The sequence below is a fragment of the Ostrea edulis genome, chromosome 4 (assembly GCF_947568905.1).
Source record: "Ostrea edulis chromosome 4, xbOstEdul1.1, whole genome shotgun sequence".
Classification (NCBI taxonomy): Eukaryota; Metazoa; Mollusca; class Bivalvia; order Ostreida; family Ostreidae; genus Ostrea; species Ostrea edulis.
Genome location: NC_079167.1, coordinates 67,941,539 through 67,960,316, shown reverse-complemented (window position 1 = coordinate 67,960,316; position 18,778 = coordinate 67,941,539). Strand labels below are relative to the sequence as shown.

Genomic DNA, 18,778 nt, shown 5'->3' with positions numbered 1-18,778 from the left:
ACATAAGGTGGGATCACACTGCCTCTTGGCAGATTCCCCAGCTAGAGGAATTTCTCAGTGGCCAGTCAGGCCAGCAGACGGAGGCTCTGTTTGAAATTGATGTCTCACCTGAGGGTAAGGACCACTTTCTGTTGGATCACTGTATTGATGGCAGGACTCTGTTTCCGGCAGCAGGATACCTCGAGCTGGGTTGGAGGATACTAGCCAAGTCGATGGGACTGCTGCATGATAGAATGTCTGTGGTGTTTAACAATGTTACCATACACAGGTCCACAGTTCTTCCTTCCACAGGTATTGATAAAAGTTTCTCAAGAAAGTTCATATTTCTAAAACAAAAAAAAATTCTGAATACCAACTAAATGAATTGGAATTTGAAATCCAAAATATAATCATCCAACATTGCATTTTTCCTGATAGGTGTGATTAGATTTACTGTCTCCATTGTGCCTGCTACAGGGGAGTTTGAGGTTTGTGAAGGGGAGACCTTGGTGGCCAGTGGAGAGGTGTTTTCCCCTCACAGGCCTCTCAGAACACTCGGTGATGAAATGGAATACATACTATCACCTAAACCACAACGTGCTGAACTAGCAATGACATTGGAGGAGGTTTATAGGGAGTTCAGGCTAAGGGGATACAAATATGGTCCCAAATTCCGTGGAATTCTCAAAGCCACAGAGAGTGGTAATTGAAAGTGTTTTATGTTTATTTTCATGGTCCCAGGATTCAATTTTCATATTATTTTGGGTTGTTTTTTTTTTTTGTCTATGTATCTCTCAACTTAAACATTGCTGAAAACTTTTGAATTATACTTGATGAATACTTTATATTTGTTCAAGCGAAAGTCCCGTGTCAAGTTCATGATACATGTTAATCAAAGGACCTCCCCACTTTAGCTGTAGCTTGTTGTTCCTTTTTACTACCCCTCTTTTCAAAGAAAAAATTATTTATTTATTATACTTTTTGGTAAATATTGAACACTGATGCATCTCCAGTAAGTATTTTAAGTTACTAGTCCTTTTCCCCAGGGATATTGGAAGATAAGGGTAGAAAAGTTTTAAATGGTCACCCTTAGCCCAAAAACTACAAAATTAATTGCTACATGAGGTCAATACAGGTACATGAGGTAGAAAGAAATGGTATTTATGGTATCTAGTTTTATGAATTTCATCACTGGTGCAAGATTGTCCAGTCTTGCCTTTTGGATATATTTTTTTTTTATTACAAAAAAACTTATAATAGAAAAGAGAAATCTGGACAACCTTGTGCTTGATATAAACAAAGGTTTTAAAAACTGGTCATTCAATGAATATCAATAGAAATTTAACAAAAACAGACAAACCCGATTTCAAAAGGCACCATAGCTCTTAATGTTAACAAACTTTTCAGTAAAATAAAATGCAAAACCTTTAAGTTAAGGCATTAATGAACATCTTGGGACATTGTAAATTGCATAATTCATACTTTGATGTTTTACTAAATCATTGGGGGCCATATGTCACAGCTAAAGTGGGGAGGTCCTTTACCACAAGAGGATTTGACTATAGTCAGAAACATTAGTATTTCACAAATTTATCTTGTTTCTATAGGAATATGTTAACTTCATGTACACACTTTGATGCTCTGATTTATTTTTGTTTGGAAGGAGATCTAACAAGAATTTATTGTGATCAGACATTTCATGATGGAAAGGAAATAATTTGGGATAATTTTGAGGTCTGAATTTCCATTGTTGCAGGTGATGAGGGCTATCTTTTGTGGGAGAACAACTGGGTGACTTTCCTGGATAACATCATGCAGATGAATCATTTGAGTCAACCTCCAAAACACTTGGTTTTCCCCATTGAGATAAAGTATCTTTCTATCAACCCAGCACTACATAAGAATAAAGTCTTGCCAATTACTGACAACAAAAGTGGTATATATATATATATATATATATTAATATACCATAAATATCAATATACCAGTACTCTACTGATTTGAAGAATTTTCCAGTTTTCTTGCAATATTTTGGGGAAGCTAATTATTCAAAAGAAATAAATATATTACTACAGTAACTTGATCTGAAGAGTCGGATCATGTCGAGTTGACAGGCACGGATCATCAGATCACACGAGACGCGAAGCGTCGAGTTTGATCTGATGATCCGCACCTGTTAACGAGACATGATCCAACTCTTCGGATCAAGTTACTGTAGTAATGATAAATTTATAATATACCCCCTTCTGCATTTTAAATCCACATTTCTAAGATAATAAATGTAATCCAAACTATCAAAAACACAGACATACCATGAAATTATGTTTTGTGTACGCAGTTTCGTTTGTGACGCGGTCAATATTTTCCACAAATAACGTTGCGTTGATGCATTGTGACGGCATCAGTTTCAGAGGATACTGATATGGAATCAGAAAACCACAGTGTGGTGATCCGGAAAACCGGATCACACGCTGTGAAATCCACAGTATCAACAAATGATACATCGATGGGTATAATAAAAACTGTTATTATAAGGTCAATGTGAAAAAATTTCAAAAGGATAATTGATCAAATTTTTTTTATTACAATTCATTGTGAGAGAGGATATAGCAATGCTACAGTTCGTGTGTTTGTGTAACCCTGATCTTATAGACACTCTACATGCCAAATTTTTAGCCGAGTTGCAACGAAGTTGAACTCGGCTATTGGTTTGGTGATGCAGGCAGTTGGGCGTCAACAATTGGTTTCCGGATGATAACTCAAAAAGTTTTCAATCTAATCAAATGAAACTTTGATATATTGTTGGGTACCAGGTAAGGAAGACCCTTATTAATTTTGGAGAAAAATGGTCAAAGAACAGTGATCGAAAATAGAATGAAAATTTCCGAAATATTTGGTTTCCGGATGATAACTCAGAAAGTTTAAATCCGAATCAAATGATACTTAAAGATATTGTTATGTACCAGGTAAGGAAGACCCCTATTGATTTTGGAGAAAATAGGTCAAACGTCAAGGTCACAGTGACTGAAAATAGAATGAAAACTTCAGACAAATATGGTTTCTGGACAGTAAATCGAAAAGTTTAAAACTGAATCAAATGAAACTTGGTTATATTGTTGGATAGCAGGTTAGGAAGACCCCCAATTGATTTTGGAGAAAAAAGGTCAAGGTCACAGTTCTGAAAAAAGATTGAAAATTTTAGAAATATCTGGATATGCATGATAACTCTAAAAGTTTAAATCCGAATATTCACAATTATAACTATGCCACATAATTTCTGACTTTACAATGTATCCCATGCAACTCGGCTCATGCACCCCTGGGTGCATATATTGATTTTTGTGCATTTAATTTGATTCTGCATGGGGAAATGCCCCACCTTGTAAAGCTCTTTGTATAATTGAAGGTAATATCTTGAAACATGAATCTATTGCACAAACTGTCTGAAACGAAATGAAATTTTGTAGGTGTATTGGCGACTGTGAACAGATTTGCTGACACAACAATCTCAGGGGGAGTCGAGATGCAGGGACTTGTCCTCAAAAGGGCACCTGCAAGGAGGGTCTATGAAACCCCCATTTTGGAGGAATATGTGTTTGTGCCTTATGATGAGGAAGGGTCAGAACCCTTAGCCTCAGTGAGTCTGCAGAAGTACTGTCAGGTTTGTGTAGACCAAGTCAAACAAGTGCACAAAAAGTTGCAGGATATGGGGATAGTGAAATGGAGGGATCCGTTACTGTCATCCAGCAAGGAAGATTCTGTTGATGATGGGAAGCAAGGAAAGGATTTAAAAGATTTCAGTGATGACGAGAATTGTTCTTTGCTACAGACATTACTGAAGGTGAATTCTGTGGAGTTAAATGAAAAATTCATGACAAATGTTCGGAATGTTCTCACAGCATTTAAAAAAGATTTATTGCATGACAGGCTTTTGTCAAATCACTTACAAGCAAGGTCTTTGAAAACGTGCCTTGATGTGGTCATTGAAAACTCAGCTAATCCTTTAAAGGTGCTTGAGGTGCAGATTGCCGGAGCTGGACATAAAACACCGGTTGTAAATTTTCTGAAGGTTTCTCCCGGCGTTCAGTACAGCTATACAGTGGCATGTGTTTCGGGGGGAAATGAGGTGGAGTCTGAACCGCCCAAAGTAGGGACTGACTCCATTGTGTGGGATATTCAGGAGAAGTTTCAGGGAGAGCAGGAATATGATTTGGTGATCGCCAGTGATGTTTTCCGAGAACAAAACAATGTGGAGAAAGTTGTACAAAATATTCAACAAGTTATCAAAGACAATGGCTTTCTGCTGGTTACCGAAATTACCCACAATGAAATCTTGCCCAATACTTTGGATGTCATTAATTCTAGATTAAGACAGGCTGCAGAAGGATCACACTACAAGACTGAAACCGAGTGGAAGGAGTTGTTTGTAAGAACTGGATTTTGTCTTGTAGCAAAGAAAAGTGATGGTCTGTTAATCACTACTTTCTTGCTCAGAAAGACGAGCAATGATGTGGACGGTAGAGTCTTGTCTCTCGATGGCTCGCACAATTCGTGGCTGAATAGACTGAAGGACGAGATAGCCGCTGTTCAGGAGGAGTCCACTACACATAAAGTATGGCTGACAACTAATTCACCGGAACCTTCGGGCATCATTGGAATGGTGCATTGTCTGAGGAGAGAACTTGGAGGGGAGAGAGTGAGGTAAACTTACTTGACGTATTGTTTGAATGTTTATTCTTCATTTGTCGTTAATTAAGACGAGTAAGAAACAAAGTTCTATAACTTACGTGAGTGTCTCATCTGCTCAGATATTGGCATGGGAGGAAATTGGGAGTACCCAGGGGTTACAACAATCAGCTGCGATTTTTCTGTTGTATGTTTAGGTGTATATACAATATGGACCACAGTACAACTCTCACTGAAGTCCCAGATGAGTTTAAAAGAAAAGACTTGGTAATGAACATCTTTAAAGGCGGGCATTGGGGTTCTTACAGACATATTCCAAGTAAAGTAGATTTATTATAAAATGTGTATTTTTTAAAAAAAATTAAATTCCTGGGAATGTACTCACTGGGCTGATTTTGATTAAATTATTACAGTTACAAGTGAAAAGCAAATGTTCAGAAAAAGTGAGAAGAGTTATCTGACCCACTCCGGTGATGGTTATGTGTGGAGAGAATTACCAGAACAGACTGTGAAGGAGAATGAGGAGTTGTGTCATGTGCTTTATGCTGCACTGAACACACAGGACCTAAACAGAGATCAAAGGGAGCTTGGATTGGGTAACGAGTTCTCGGGGATCACCAGTGCTGGACGAAGGGTCATGGGGCTACATTATCCGGTAATTAAGCTGAAGTGAAAGTTGTCAATCTTGACAAAAACACTCATAGCTTGTTGTCCAGACTATAAATTGCGAGACAGTGATTTTGTATACTGTAGATTCCTAATATTTTACTCGAGTTCTTAATATGGTGGAATGACTCATGGCCGTCAAATTGCGAGAAAATAAATTCGCAAGTGTTCTCTTTATCAAGTGTTTTTGCATGTATTTTGGCAATATAAAAATAAAAGCGAGAAATATTTTTTCGTGAGTTATGTTTCTCACGGAATTACGCGATAATAAATTCCTTGCGTATATTTAGGAATTTACAGTACTGTATATAATTAAAATCTATTATCTGTGGTTGGAAATTTTTGTGAGTTGATTCCTAAAAGGTAACAAATTATGTTCTGCATTTTCAATTTCTGCTGTTGCATTATACCTACACACACACACACACACACACACACACACACACACGCAGATATATATATATATATATCTTTCTCTCTCTCCATGTGTATGTTGTGGTTGTAACTTTTGCAGATTTTTTCTATCTGCAAAAGTCTGTAAAAAATGGACGACCACAAAAAATTTTACGTTATTTTATTGAAGTCTGGATGTCAGGTTTCTTGTTATACCCCCCGCAACAAGTTGTGGGGGGGGTATACTGGAATCGGGTTGTCCGTCCGTCTGTAGACGCAATGGTTTCCGGACTCTAAAGCATTATCCTTTCCACCTACCGTCACCATATCATACATATGGACTACCCATGGGATGAAGATGTTCCCTATCGATTTTGGGGTCAAAAGGTCAAAGGTCAAGCGCACTGGACATCGAAGAAGCAATATGGTTTCCGGGCTCTAAAGCGTTATCCTTTCCACCTACAGTCACCATATCATACATATGGACTACCCATGGGATGAAGATGTTCCCTATCGATTTTGGGGTCAAAAGGTCAAAGGTCAAGCGCACTGAACATCGAAGTAGCAATATGGTTTCCGGGCTCTAAAGCATTATCCTTTCCACCTGCAGTCACCATATCATACATATGGACTACCCATGGGATGAAGATGTTCCCTATCGATTTTGGGGTCAAAAGGTCAAAGGTCACGCGCACTGGACATTGAAGTAGCAATATGGTTAGGTTTGTCATGCCATTTGTTTTTTACACTCAGAAAAGAGGTAGTTTATACTTATTACCAACACCCTTTGGGAGATTGGGGTAAGCGGGGGGTATTCTTAGTGAGCATTGCTCACAGTACCTCTTGTTTCTAGGCTGTAGCAACAACAGCAGTTGTAGAAAAAAGGTTCTTGGTTGATGTACCAGAGGATTGGTCCTTACGAGAGGCCTCCTGTGTTCTCCGGGCATATGGGATAGCTATCAAAGCTTTGGTTGTTGAAGAGAATGTCTGCATAGGATCTTCAGTGCTGATTTACGATGGACACACAGACATTGGTATCGCTGCTGTATCGGTGGCCATCAATTTGAAATGCGATGTGTTTGTAACTGTCCCTTCAACCGTGAAGAAAAATTACCTGCAGTCCTGGTTTGAGAAGCTGAATCCTAATCAAGTACTTGTGGTTGAGGACAATTCCATGGCTAAGTTTGAGGCCTTAAGACTGACCGGTGGTCAAGGTAACTTGGTGTTATAAATTAAGCTTCTGTATAACATCTGTGTAGCAAGCTGTCTTTCCTGTGGAAGAAGCATTTGTGAATTTCCATTTTAAGTGCGAAAAAAATATATGTATTGTGTAGATTTGTTGTTCAAATGGTGAAACAATGTGTCCATAATATGGATTTGTTGTCTATATCTTGAAAGTATATGAAAGACTCTCATACCTGAAATTGATGAAGAGTTGCAGATTGCAATGAAATGTCCTGAATGATGGCAGATTATTGCAATGAAATGTCCTGAATGACGGCAGATTATTCTATGTGTACTTAACACAGTAGGAGCTGATGCGCTATTTGACATAATTATGATTTAATTAGTGCTTCCCTGTATGAGAATGGAGGGACAGAAATTTCATATTTTTAGCACAACTATAAATTAGTTCTATTGTTTCTCTGCTAAAGCTGCTAAAATTTGAATTCTGCTTAAGTAATTCCATGTACAATAATTTTGGTATGTGTTTTTAATGCCCCCGCGCCCCCCTTCAAAGAAGAGGGGCATGTTGCTTTGCACCTGTATGTCGGTCGGTAGACCACATGTTGTCCGCTCAATATCCTGAGAACCATTCACTTGATTGTATTGATATTTCATATGTAGGTTGGTTATGAGTTGAAGAGGACCCCTATTGTTAGCTCACCTGAGCTGAAAGCTCAAGTGAGCTTTTCTGATCACCCGTATTCCGGCATCCGTCCGTCCGTCTGTAAACTTTTCACATTTTCAACTTCTTCTCAACAACCACTGGGCCAATTTCAACCAAAGTTGGCACAAACCATCCTTAGGTAAATGGAATTCTAAATTGTTAAAATAAAGGGCCAGGCCACCTTCCAAGGGGAGATAATCAAGAAAAGGTAAAAATAGGGTAGGGTCATTAAAAAATCTTCTTCTCAAGAACCACTGGGCCAGAAAAGATGAAATTTATATGAAAGCTTCCTTATATAATGTAGATTCTAAATTGTTAAAATCATGGCCCCCGGGGGTCAGATGGGGCCACAATAAGGGATCAAAGTTTTACATACAAATATATAGGAAAAATCTTTAAAAATCTTCTTCTCAAGAACCACTGAGCCAGGAAAGCTGAGATTTATATGAAAGCTTCCTTATATAATGCAGATTCTAAATTGTTAAAATCATGGCCCCCGGGGGTCGGATGGGGCCACAATAGGGGATCAAAGTTTTACATACAAATATATAGGGAAAATCTTTAAAAATCTTCTTCTCAAGAACCACTGAGCCAGAAAAGCTGAGATTTATATGAAAGCTTCCTTATATAATGCAGATTCTAAATTGTTAAAATCATGGCCCCCGGGGGTCGGATGGGGCCACAATAGGGGATCAAAGTTTTACATACAAATATATAGGGAAAATCTTTAAAAATCTTCTTCTCAAGAACCACTGAGCCAGAAAAGCTGAGATTTATATGAAAGCTTCCTTATATAATGCAGATTCTAAATTGTTAAAATCACGGCCCCCGGGGGTCGGATGGGGCCACAATAGGGGGTCAAAGTTTTACATAAAAATATATAGGAAAAATCTTTAAAAATCTTCTTCCCAAGAACCACTGAGCCAGAAAAGCTGAGATTTATATGAAAGCTTCCTGATATAGTGCAGATTATAAATTGTTAAGATCATGGCCCCCGGGGGTCGGATGGGGCCACAATAGGGGATCAAAGTTTTACATACAAATATATAGGAAAAATCTTTAAAAATCTTTTTCCCAAGAACCACTATGCCAGAAAAGCTGAGATTTATATGAAAGCTTCCTGATATAGTACAGATTCTAAATTGTCAAAATCATGGCCCCCGGGGATCGGATGGGGCCACAATAGGGGTCAAAGTGTTTTTTTTGTTGTTTTTTTTTTCGTTGTTTTTTGTTGTTGTTGATATAGTGCAGATTCAAGTTTGTTAAAATCATGGACCCCGGGGATTGGATGGGGCCTCAAGGGGGGCATCAAAGTTTTACATACAAATATATAGGGAAAATTTTTAAAAATCTTCTTCTCAAGAACCATTAGGCCAAAGAAGTTCACATTTACATGAAAGCTTTCTGACATAGTGTAGATTCAAGTTTGCAAAAACCATGGCCTCCAGGGGAAGGTTTGGGGCCATAATAGGGACTACGGTTTTACATGCAAATAGATATGGAAAATCTTCTGATAATAAGGGACCAAGGTGACTCAGGTGAGCGATGTGGCCCACGGGCCTCTTGTTTTTCAGGTCGAGGGTCGATTTACTCTGGACATAGGAATATCCTGTCCACTCAATATCTTGAGAATCCTTTGCTTGACAGACATCAAACTTGGTACACTGGTACATCCTAAGGTGTAGATGTCTCCTATTGATTTTTAGGTCACATGGTCAAAGGTCAAGGGTTAAACTGGACATAGCAATATATTGTCTTCTATATTGTAAGAATTATTTGCTTGATTGACACCAAACTTGGTACACTGGTACAACATAAGGAGTAGATGACCCCTATTGATTTTTAGGTCACATGGTCAATCCACTCTGGACATAGGAAGATATTGTCTGCTCAATATCTTGAATTGATGATACTACTATCAATTAAATGATGCATACTGTGTATAACCTTTTTTAATTTTGCTCCATGGGGGGCATATTTGCTTTACAAACATCTCTTGTTGTTTATTGTTTATTTGATAGATTTTGTGTATATGAAATAAAAGTTTGACATAAGGATTTTTAATTGTTGTCCAGGTGTTGATCTTGTAGTGAAGACAACAATGGTCAACTCTTCAATATTTGACAGTGGTGTTTTGTCTCCTGGTGGAAAAGTGATAGATTTCACTCAAAACAAGTTCCAGAAAAGTAAGAGGTCAAAGCTATTTATTCCTTTAATAGATAAATCAGACTGATTTCTTCAAATATAATGTTCTTGTACATTTTTAGGTCACCTTAGTCACTTGGATATCCTGTTTTTAGGTCACCTTAGTCACTTGGATAGCCTGTTTTTAGATTACTCTAGTATTGTTATGTGACCTGTTGTGTTTTGTTCTTTGTTGTGCCCGGAACATTTTAACATTTGTAATTTGTTCAGATACTATTGAACCAAATTTGGCATGTAGCATCTATGGGGTAGGAGTTTGTGCTCCATTTACGATGCAGGGCAGGAACAACACTAATATTAAAACACAGTTTAAAGCATGTAGCAGAGAAATTGTGCATAGTCTTGATGTGTAAAAAGACCACCACCAACAGTGTGAAAGTCGTGGCTCATGGGACAGGGTTCAAGTCCAAGAGTTTTGTCTATGTGGATTACATGTATATAGTGAAATTACCTTGAATCTCTGAGAGTCTACTCCTGCACATCTAGCACATTAAATGGGTGCATAGTTATGATGGACATGGAGCTAGCTTCTACTAGAATTATGAAATTCATGACCCTTGGTTCAAAGGGCTGTCACAAGGCTCATTTAGTGAAAATGCATTACATTTTGAAAATAATCTTTACTCCTAAACAAGCTAGATGCCACAACAGAGTTTGAACATTGTCTAATAAAATCAATATGTCTTCTGTCCTTTTGTTATACAGACAACGTCAGTGGGCTGTAAATTTATAAGAGATATCAGAAGCTTGTACAGAGCACACAGACTATGTATGATCAGACCATGTTTCATGACCCTGAACCAAGGTTGAGGTCATGAGAGAAATATTTCAGTACTTTGTAAAGGAGAGACTTTAGAAGTTAATGCTTGGCACATAATTGGCTGTGACCAGATAATATGTCATGTACCAGGGTCAGGGTAATTTAGCCAAGCTTCTCAAGATAATTGGCAAAAATGTTAGATATGTTGTTACAGGCCATAACTAAGCAATGGAAAGACATTACAAGATCATACTTGACACAAAGATAGCTTATAACTATAATGTGTGGTGGCTGAACCATATTTGTTTAGCTGAGGTCAAGGACATTGGAAAAAAAAAATTATCAAAATGTTTATCATTCTATGACTTGCAATGGAGAGGCATTAAAAGGTAATATTTGGCACAAAGATTTCTAATAAGCTTACCCTGGTACAATGATTCCTGGTCCTAAATCAATGATATTTGGGTGAAGTTTCATGTAAACCAACAGGAAGTTGTCAGGGTCATAACTGTAGACTTTACTTGGTACAAAGACCACACCATGTATCATGAATGGACCAGTGTCATTTGGCCAAGGTGAAGGACATGGATAAATTTTAACATTTCTCTTGGTCATAACTTTGCAACTGTAGGATATTAGAAGTGGATCACTAGTGCAAAGGTTGCTTGTACAGACCGAAAACAATCCTGGAATGGTTTGCATGTAATGCAAAACAGTTTGCACAGAATTCTGAATAATTTGCACAAAATGCTGAAGTGTTTGCATGAAATGAACATGTTGGAGGTGTATGAGCATACTTCAGGGTTTGTAAGTAAACAATGTCATGACCTTGGAGTAAAGTTACACAAGGTCATGGTAACTAATAAAACTGTTAGGAATATCTATTCTAGGTCATGACTTTGAATGGAAGAGACATATTAGAAGCTTATTTTGGCATTATGGTTGCTCAATTTGGCAAGACAGTGCATTTGGACACTAAACCATGTTCAATTCAGCAAGATCAAGGTCAATGATAAAAAAGTTAGAAATATGTGATTCTCAGGTGACTGTTAGTGCCCATGAGCCTCTTGTTATTCTATACAACCTTGGTCACAAGACCACTGCACTATTTAAATAAGTGATTTTCATGCAGACTTGATCAGAATTAGTACTTACATGGAGCACCAGAAGTGGAATTTGGCAGACATAAAGCAGGGGGACTTTGATGTGATATGGGAAGAGTTGTCTAGTGGGATACAGACTGGAGCTTACAGACCCATCCCTAACCACTGCTTCCAGTGTAACGACATACAAAGAGCTCTGGAAGACCTGGTGTTAATGAAAGGACACCACTCCAAAATTGTCATCAAGGTAGCTAGTTTACAGATTAGTTCCCTTGTGAAATCAAGTTCCATTTCAGTCAAATAGTATATAACACTGCATTTAGAAAATTTAGTGCAATGATCTATTGTATTTCAAATAGTATTTCTTATTTGATACCAAAAGATGTCATGAACTTAAAGAGTACCTTTCTTTAATTGAGAAATTCTTGATAACTTTTCTAATAAGATTCGTAATGAAGAAGACCAGGTTGTCAATCAAACTGCCCCTATAGCCAAAACAGTAAAAATCACATCCAAGTGCAATCCGGACAAAGTTTACATCATCACAGGAGGACTGGGTGGATTCGGTTTGGAACTGGCCACCTGGCTTGTAGACAAGGGAGCCAGGAAACTGGTTCTTTCATCCAGATCTGGAATCAAGAATGGGTACCAGGCAAGGAAAGTTAAATTCCTACGAGAGCAAAAGATTAAGGTGTGTTTGTCAACAGAGGACATCACCTCAGAGGGAGGCTGTCGACGTCTCATGGAAGAAGCAATTGAACAAGGTCCTGTTGGAGGAATTTTCCACCTTGCAATGGTTAGTTAATGTTTTGGCAATAATTCTCTTTCAAGGTTCATTGTCTTGTGTCTGTTGTAGGCTGGCCAATAGAAAGTTTTACATGTGTGTACTGACTACCGTGTAAATTCTTCATTCCTTTGAAGTATATTGATATTGTGTATCACAAATCTTCTGTTTTGAATTATTCGTTTAGGTTCTGCAGGATGGGATGCTTAAAAACCAATCAAATGAAACTTTCAAAGAGGTCCTTGGCCCTAAAGTGGTAGGCATTGTCCATCTGGACAATTGGAGTAGAACCCTGTGTAGAGACCTGGAGTGGTTTACTGTTTTCTCCTCAGTGGCCAGTGGCAGAGGGAATGCTGGACAAACCAACTATGGTTATGCTAACTCCTTAATGGAAAGAATTTGTGAACAGAGACAGGCAGCTGGATTCCCAGGTAAGTTTTGCTACAGATGCACTCTGGAAAAAAAAACCATATCAATAATGTTTACTAGAGGGGTGTATATAAGGCAGAAAATTAAGCTCTGAACCCTGCTCTGGTTGGGAGTCTTTAGAGATGAAGCTCCAAGGAAGAGAAGGAAAGTTATGCAAAATGGTTTTCAAGGAGGAGCAAGCATGCTGTGAATAAAACCTTTGTATGCATTTTGGATATATTTACCTAGTTTGACAAAATTGTGAATATATGCAGTGTGTTTAAGGATATTTCATGAACCCCTTTCAGCTCTAGCCATTCAGTGGGGAATGATAGGAGACGTGGGTGTGGCAGTAAAGAAATTTGGGGACAAGGTGACAGCAGTCGGCAGGACCTTACCACAGAGAATGTCATCATGTCTGGATTCCCTCGACCAGTTCCTCTGCCAGTCTAAACCAGTTGTGTCCAGTTTTGTTTCAGCCTCGGCATCCATGACGACAGGAACACTTGAAAAGCAGCAGACATTGATGGAGCACATAGTGAAAGTTCTGGGTAAAATATCTGAAGAAAACTTTCTGAACAATACAAAATAAACACTTTAATATGTCTTAATTCACTACAAGATCAATAAGGTCAAAGCTTTACAGGTTGAGGTCATATATCAAACATTACAGGATTTTGCCTTTGTTGGAGAATAATATTTGACATAAACAAGAAACAGTTATTTTCCAGAAGACAATTGAATGGGGATTTTGTATGTTCATTCTAGGGAATGTCAGAAATCATGGTAAATAAATGTTTATGTTGCAATTTAAACACAGATTCCTTTACTTCAAGGTCTGCAAGACTCTGCTGCTTTAAGACCTGAATCCACCCTTCTAGAGCTATGTACGGATTCATTACTGGAAATAGAAATCCAGCAAATCATGAAGAGTCAGTTCAACATTGATCTGTCCCTCTCAGATCTCATGAAACTCACTGTCCAGAAAATCAGAGATATGTCAGAGGAGAGGAGTGAAAGAAAAACCTCAACTGATACCAACATTGATGAAGTGAAGGATGATAATGCCAATATGCAGGCAGAGGCAGAAAAAACAAGCTGGTTCACTGTTCCTCAAGATTGCTTAGTTCAACTCTCTTCAGGGCAACAGGATAAAAGTCCCGTGATCATTCTACATGATTTGGATGGTAAGTTCAGTAGCAGCAATATAATACAGCTACCAAAATGTGATTACTGTCAAATATTTTGTTTTTCGAAATGTTCATGATAGGAATTCATTTTAATACTTTTTATGCCCCTGAGATCGAAGATCGGGGGGCATATTGTTTTTGTCCTGTCTGTCATTCTGCAATTCTGTCATTCTGTCTGAAACTTTAACCTTGCTAATAACTTTTGAACATTAAGAGATAGAGCTTTGATATTTCACATGAGTATTCCTTGTGACAAGACCTTTCCGCGGGTACCAACATTTTTGACCCCGTGACCTTGACCTTGGAGTTTGACCTACTTTTTGAAAACTTTAACCTTGCTAATAACTTTTGAACAATAAGAGATAGAGCTTTGATATTTCACATGAGTATTCCTTGTTACAAGACCTTTCCGTTGGTATTGAACCTTTTGACCTTGACATTTTACCTACTTTTATTTATTTTTTTACATTGGTCATAACTTCTAAATGGTAAATATTAGAGCTTTCATATTGTACATGAGCATTTCTTTTGACAAGATCTTTCTACTGGTACCAAGATATTTGCCCTTGTGACCTTGGCCATCTTCGGAATTGGCCATTATCGGGGGCATTTGTGTTTCACAAACACATCTTGTTTATTTCTTGTCTTTGAAAGGTTCTTTTGGATCCTGGAAACTACTCGGACAGTTTTTAGACAACCCACTGTATGGAGTGCAGTGTATCCCTACAACACCTCTGGTTTCCATCAGAGCCATGGCCGGATTCTACACCAAGGTAAACAAAACAATGTATAAAGTCAACAAGTCGCTGATACATAATATAGAAGTGGTCCTGTATGTGAAATGACTGATGCATCTTGCAGAAATTGGCCCCTCTGCTGGAGAAGGGGTGCTATCTACTTGGTTTGTCCTTTGGTTCTCTCCTGGCTTTACACATTGTACAGAACGTCGAGACGTATTGGAAATCCTCCGTCTGTAAGGTAGTGGCCGTAGACAGTAGTCCAGAGATTCTGACCAGTCTGGGAGGACAAACACTGAGGGAGCTGAGAGGGCTGGACACAAGTGTGTGTGATGATGTCATTCTAAAGAGCTTCCATCAACACATTGGAGTTGATACATATGTAGGTTAAACACAGAATACAAATTATGCTTCTTACAGTTGAGGAATTATATTTAGAAAATATGCATTGTTCAGCTGATACAGATATTTTCTTGATGTAAATTTTGAATTGTTGAGATATCCTAGCAGTATGTTTATAGTATGTTGACTGTGCTATACCGTTAGAGTGAGCGCAGGTGTGTATACATTAGAGAGACCACACATTTTTTTACCAGACGGGGGTTCACCTCGTGCAAGTTTTCCCATTCTGTTCTCAAGAATAACACTTAGTTAGTATTTTAAAACTAAAATTCTCATAAGAATAAGCAAATATATTCAATTTTTACGAAACTCAGGGGTGGGGTGGATTGGGGGGTTACTCACCGTCCCTTCCCTCTCTCTGTGCATCCAACATGGCTTCAGTGCATTGCATTGTGTAGGGGACCATTCACAAAACCTAAGCATCTATGTAAAGTCATAATCTTAAATCATTGAGATATGGCTTTGCGAGATCAAAGAGAATGGTCATTAGGATTGTGGGGGTTTTGTTTTTTAGATGCTGAAAGTTCAGTGGACATATGTGTAGACTTGAATTTTCTCTATCCTAATCTGTAGAGCTCAATACAAGAGTGGTTGAGCTGTGGTTCTTTAGGCTACTTGCTCTGCTTGCTATTTGAAAGAAAGACCAATAGAAGAATGAACTTGGAAATATCACTTTCTTTAAATTTTGGACAGGCATACCAAATGGAGAATTCATTGGATGAGAAATTGAAACAGACTGTCTATGGTGTAATGGATGAAGGTGTGGCTTGCAGTGCTCCAGATGTGCTTTACATGCTGCAGAACTACCACAAAAGGGCCCTGAATTCCATCCAGAACCAGAGCCCCACCATAGACTCGGATGTCATTCTTATTCGACCACAAAAATCGGAGTTTGAATTTTGTCAGAAAAGTAATGACTACAAATGGAGTGAGGTGAGATTCTTTTGTTTAAAGTTGGAGAGGGTGTACTTCATAGTCAGTGTTCTGTTACACTTCTGTAGTCCATAATTAGTAACTGTCTGATCCTCTAATAGTCTCTATCCTTCCATTGATACAAGACATTTTATGGGTAATTTATAAGGTTATTAGTCTTTAGAACAGGTCCATTTCCATTTAATGGTACAATGTAGGTTCTGCCTGGAACATTGCTGTAGAAAACAACGCTAAGAAATAGGTTGAACTTTTAACATATGTTCAAAATAACTTGGAGAAAAGCGACAGCTGCAGTTAAAATCAGAAACATTCATGTTCATACAAAACTATTCAAAAAGTTTCTAATTTAGACTATTCCCAAAGCTATTATGTCAAACTTTTTACCACTTTCATTGATTTGATAAATTTTCAGTTCTCGAATGGAAAGGTGACTGTTCACACCGTGAACTGCTGTCATGATGAGCTTGGCAGAGATTCAGAGTCCTTCAGAGAAGTGGCGACCATCTTGAAAATGCTGGAGTTTGCTGACAATGCTTAAAATTCTTATTTCACAATTCATAAATTTGTTGTTATTGTTGGCCGTGCAAGATTTTGATGCATGCACAACCTTTCATGGTGTATGATGTTAATGGCATTATTAATTCCTTAATTGTTAACAGAGTTAAATGGGAAGTGCCATGCACAAATGTTTACATGTACCAAATTGCTTTATCTTGGAGTAATGAATTAAGCTATGCTGCTTTGATAGATTTTATTTCTCGATAAAAGCACTAATTTTACAACCTTAAAAACTTTACTACAAAATCTAAGGAATGTATGCCAACATTGTTGTACATGTATTGTTTGTGAGATGTAAATATAGAAATTTATTTATCCCCATACATGTATAATATCCACTACACTTTCCTCGTTCATTATGCAACTGAATACTCAATGTGCCTCATGCAGTTTACATACATAATGTTTCGCCATAATGGATGCAGTATTTTCAAAATTTCATGTTTCTCAGGTTTCCTTTATCATGAAATACATTTTTCTGGCACCATCCTTCAACATGAGACTTGCACACAGATCTAGTCTGCCTACATGTAGATATTTTTGTCTGTAAATTTTCTCTGGTGCTGTTTATTTTTGTAGAAATATTGTACCTTACGTGTATGTAAACCCATGCTGTACTCGGTTTATTCAGATTTGTTAGTTTTGATGAGGTATATGATGACAGGATTATCTTCATAGGTAGCATAGAAAAATAAAATGCTTGTATCTCAACGTATGACATCGTAGTAAGTCCTGACCTTAGTTGAAGGTCATATAGGCAAAGTAAATGTTGGGGAAATGTGTAGCACCTATACCGCAGAATATGAAGATCTCGTAGACAGTCGCACATGATGCAGAGGTTTCTCAGAACTTATGATTGTGTCCCATTAATTTATTAAAACAATATCAAGGTCACTTGGAGAAAGAGGATAATACTTCTTGTCTAGGTCATATCTCTGATATGTTGAAATATCTTTATTCTTAAGTTTCATTGGGACTTTTTGGTGTTATATAACATAACACCCTATCCAAGGTCAGTTATAGGGTCAAGGACAAAAGATACATGTAAAAAAAAGAATTCTTTTGCTAAAATTGCTTTCTTTTTTATGCTCCATGATTAAATTAAATTATGATCAAAATCAAAGTAAATTAGTGTGGCTTGTATTTTGTATTATGGCGAGACATAAATACATATACAATGTATGTCAAAGATGATACGACTTTCTGACCTCTGTCTACACAATCTTTCAAATATGCCCCAGTAAGGATGATCCAGGAATTAATCTGTTAGGGCAAGCGTATTTTCTTAAGATTGATAAAAATACATTGCACCACAGATATATATCAATTATATATGTATTTATGTTTTGTGATAATTTTTTCATATATTTCTATAAAATTGTAGTAACTATCTTTTGTTTTGTTTGTCTCTTTACAAATAGGGAATTCTCTCCTCAAATAATTAGTGGAGAAGTTCTCATTTTGTTGCAGTCAAAAACTAACTTTTAAGTAACTTTGGCATAATTCAAAATATGCAGATTTTACATCATTCACACAAGCTGTAACAATTTCATGCATTACATGGTGGTAAACCACACGAAAATATTGATTTGATTAATGAATAAACTTGGGAGGTCAAGACAACCTGTATGAGCTACATGTATGTATGGTACAAATTTTGCATTTTTCTACCACGTCTGTAGCTCATACATTAGAATAATATGGTATGTCATCGCTAGCCACGGTTATGAGTCCGTTATTACCTACCCTACCTCTGTGGAGGATTTTTTTTATCATGGCATCCACTGTTACCAACGACAACCACCCTTCGTCCCCGGACGAAACCACATCCGTACCCAGAGCTCTGAAGAGACTACCTGAAGCAGGCCTCCCTGCAAACACCAGAGTCACTACGCTGACACCAATTTGTAACATGTAGCGGTCACCCAGCCAAGTGCTGATCACGCTCACTGTTGTTTAAATTGCGTGATGAAGAGAGACACTCTACCGCATCACTAGAAAAGCTAGCTCTCTAGTATAAGTTCCCTCTTATACTGTCCGCTACACTTGTATACAATATAAAAACCTTTCCTTAAATAGTTCA

The 18,778-nt window shown here is 37.7% G+C and overlaps 1 protein-coding gene across 1 annotated transcript in view; it reads left to right on the top strand.

Annotated features, from left to right (window-relative positions):
- LOC125671711 (fatty acid synthase-like) overlaps positions 1-18,087 on the top strand; it is a 42,764-nt gene extending 24,677 nt beyond the window's left edge. The window contains exons 13-29 of the mRNA XM_056163586.1: positions 1-291; positions 418-681; positions 1,736-1,915; positions 3,447-4,680; positions 4,863-4,984; positions 5,079-5,320; positions 6,578-6,938; positions 9,691-9,801; positions 11,713-11,930; positions 12,129-12,479; positions 12,655-12,898; positions 13,184-13,426; positions 13,712-14,062; positions 14,720-14,838; positions 14,927-15,184; positions 15,898-16,137; positions 16,550-18,087. The exon at positions 1-291 is cut by the window's left edge and continues 92 nt beyond it. Of these exons, the coding sequence (XP_056019561.1) occupies positions 1-291; positions 418-681; positions 1,736-1,915; positions 3,447-4,680; positions 4,863-4,984; positions 5,079-5,320; positions 6,578-6,938; positions 9,691-9,801; positions 11,713-11,930; positions 12,129-12,479; positions 12,655-12,898; positions 13,184-13,426; positions 13,712-14,062; positions 14,720-14,838; positions 14,927-15,184; positions 15,898-16,137; positions 16,550-16,675 (4,955 nt within the window). The 3' untranslated portion in view covers positions 16,676-18,087. The remainder of the gene's footprint in view (positions 292-417; positions 682-1,735; positions 1,916-3,446; positions 4,681-4,862; positions 4,985-5,078; positions 5,321-6,577; positions 6,939-9,690; positions 9,802-11,712; positions 11,931-12,128; positions 12,480-12,654; positions 12,899-13,183; positions 13,427-13,711; positions 14,063-14,719; positions 14,839-14,926; positions 15,185-15,897; positions 16,138-16,549) is intronic.
- The last annotated feature ends 691 nt before the right edge of the window (positions 18,088-18,778 follow it).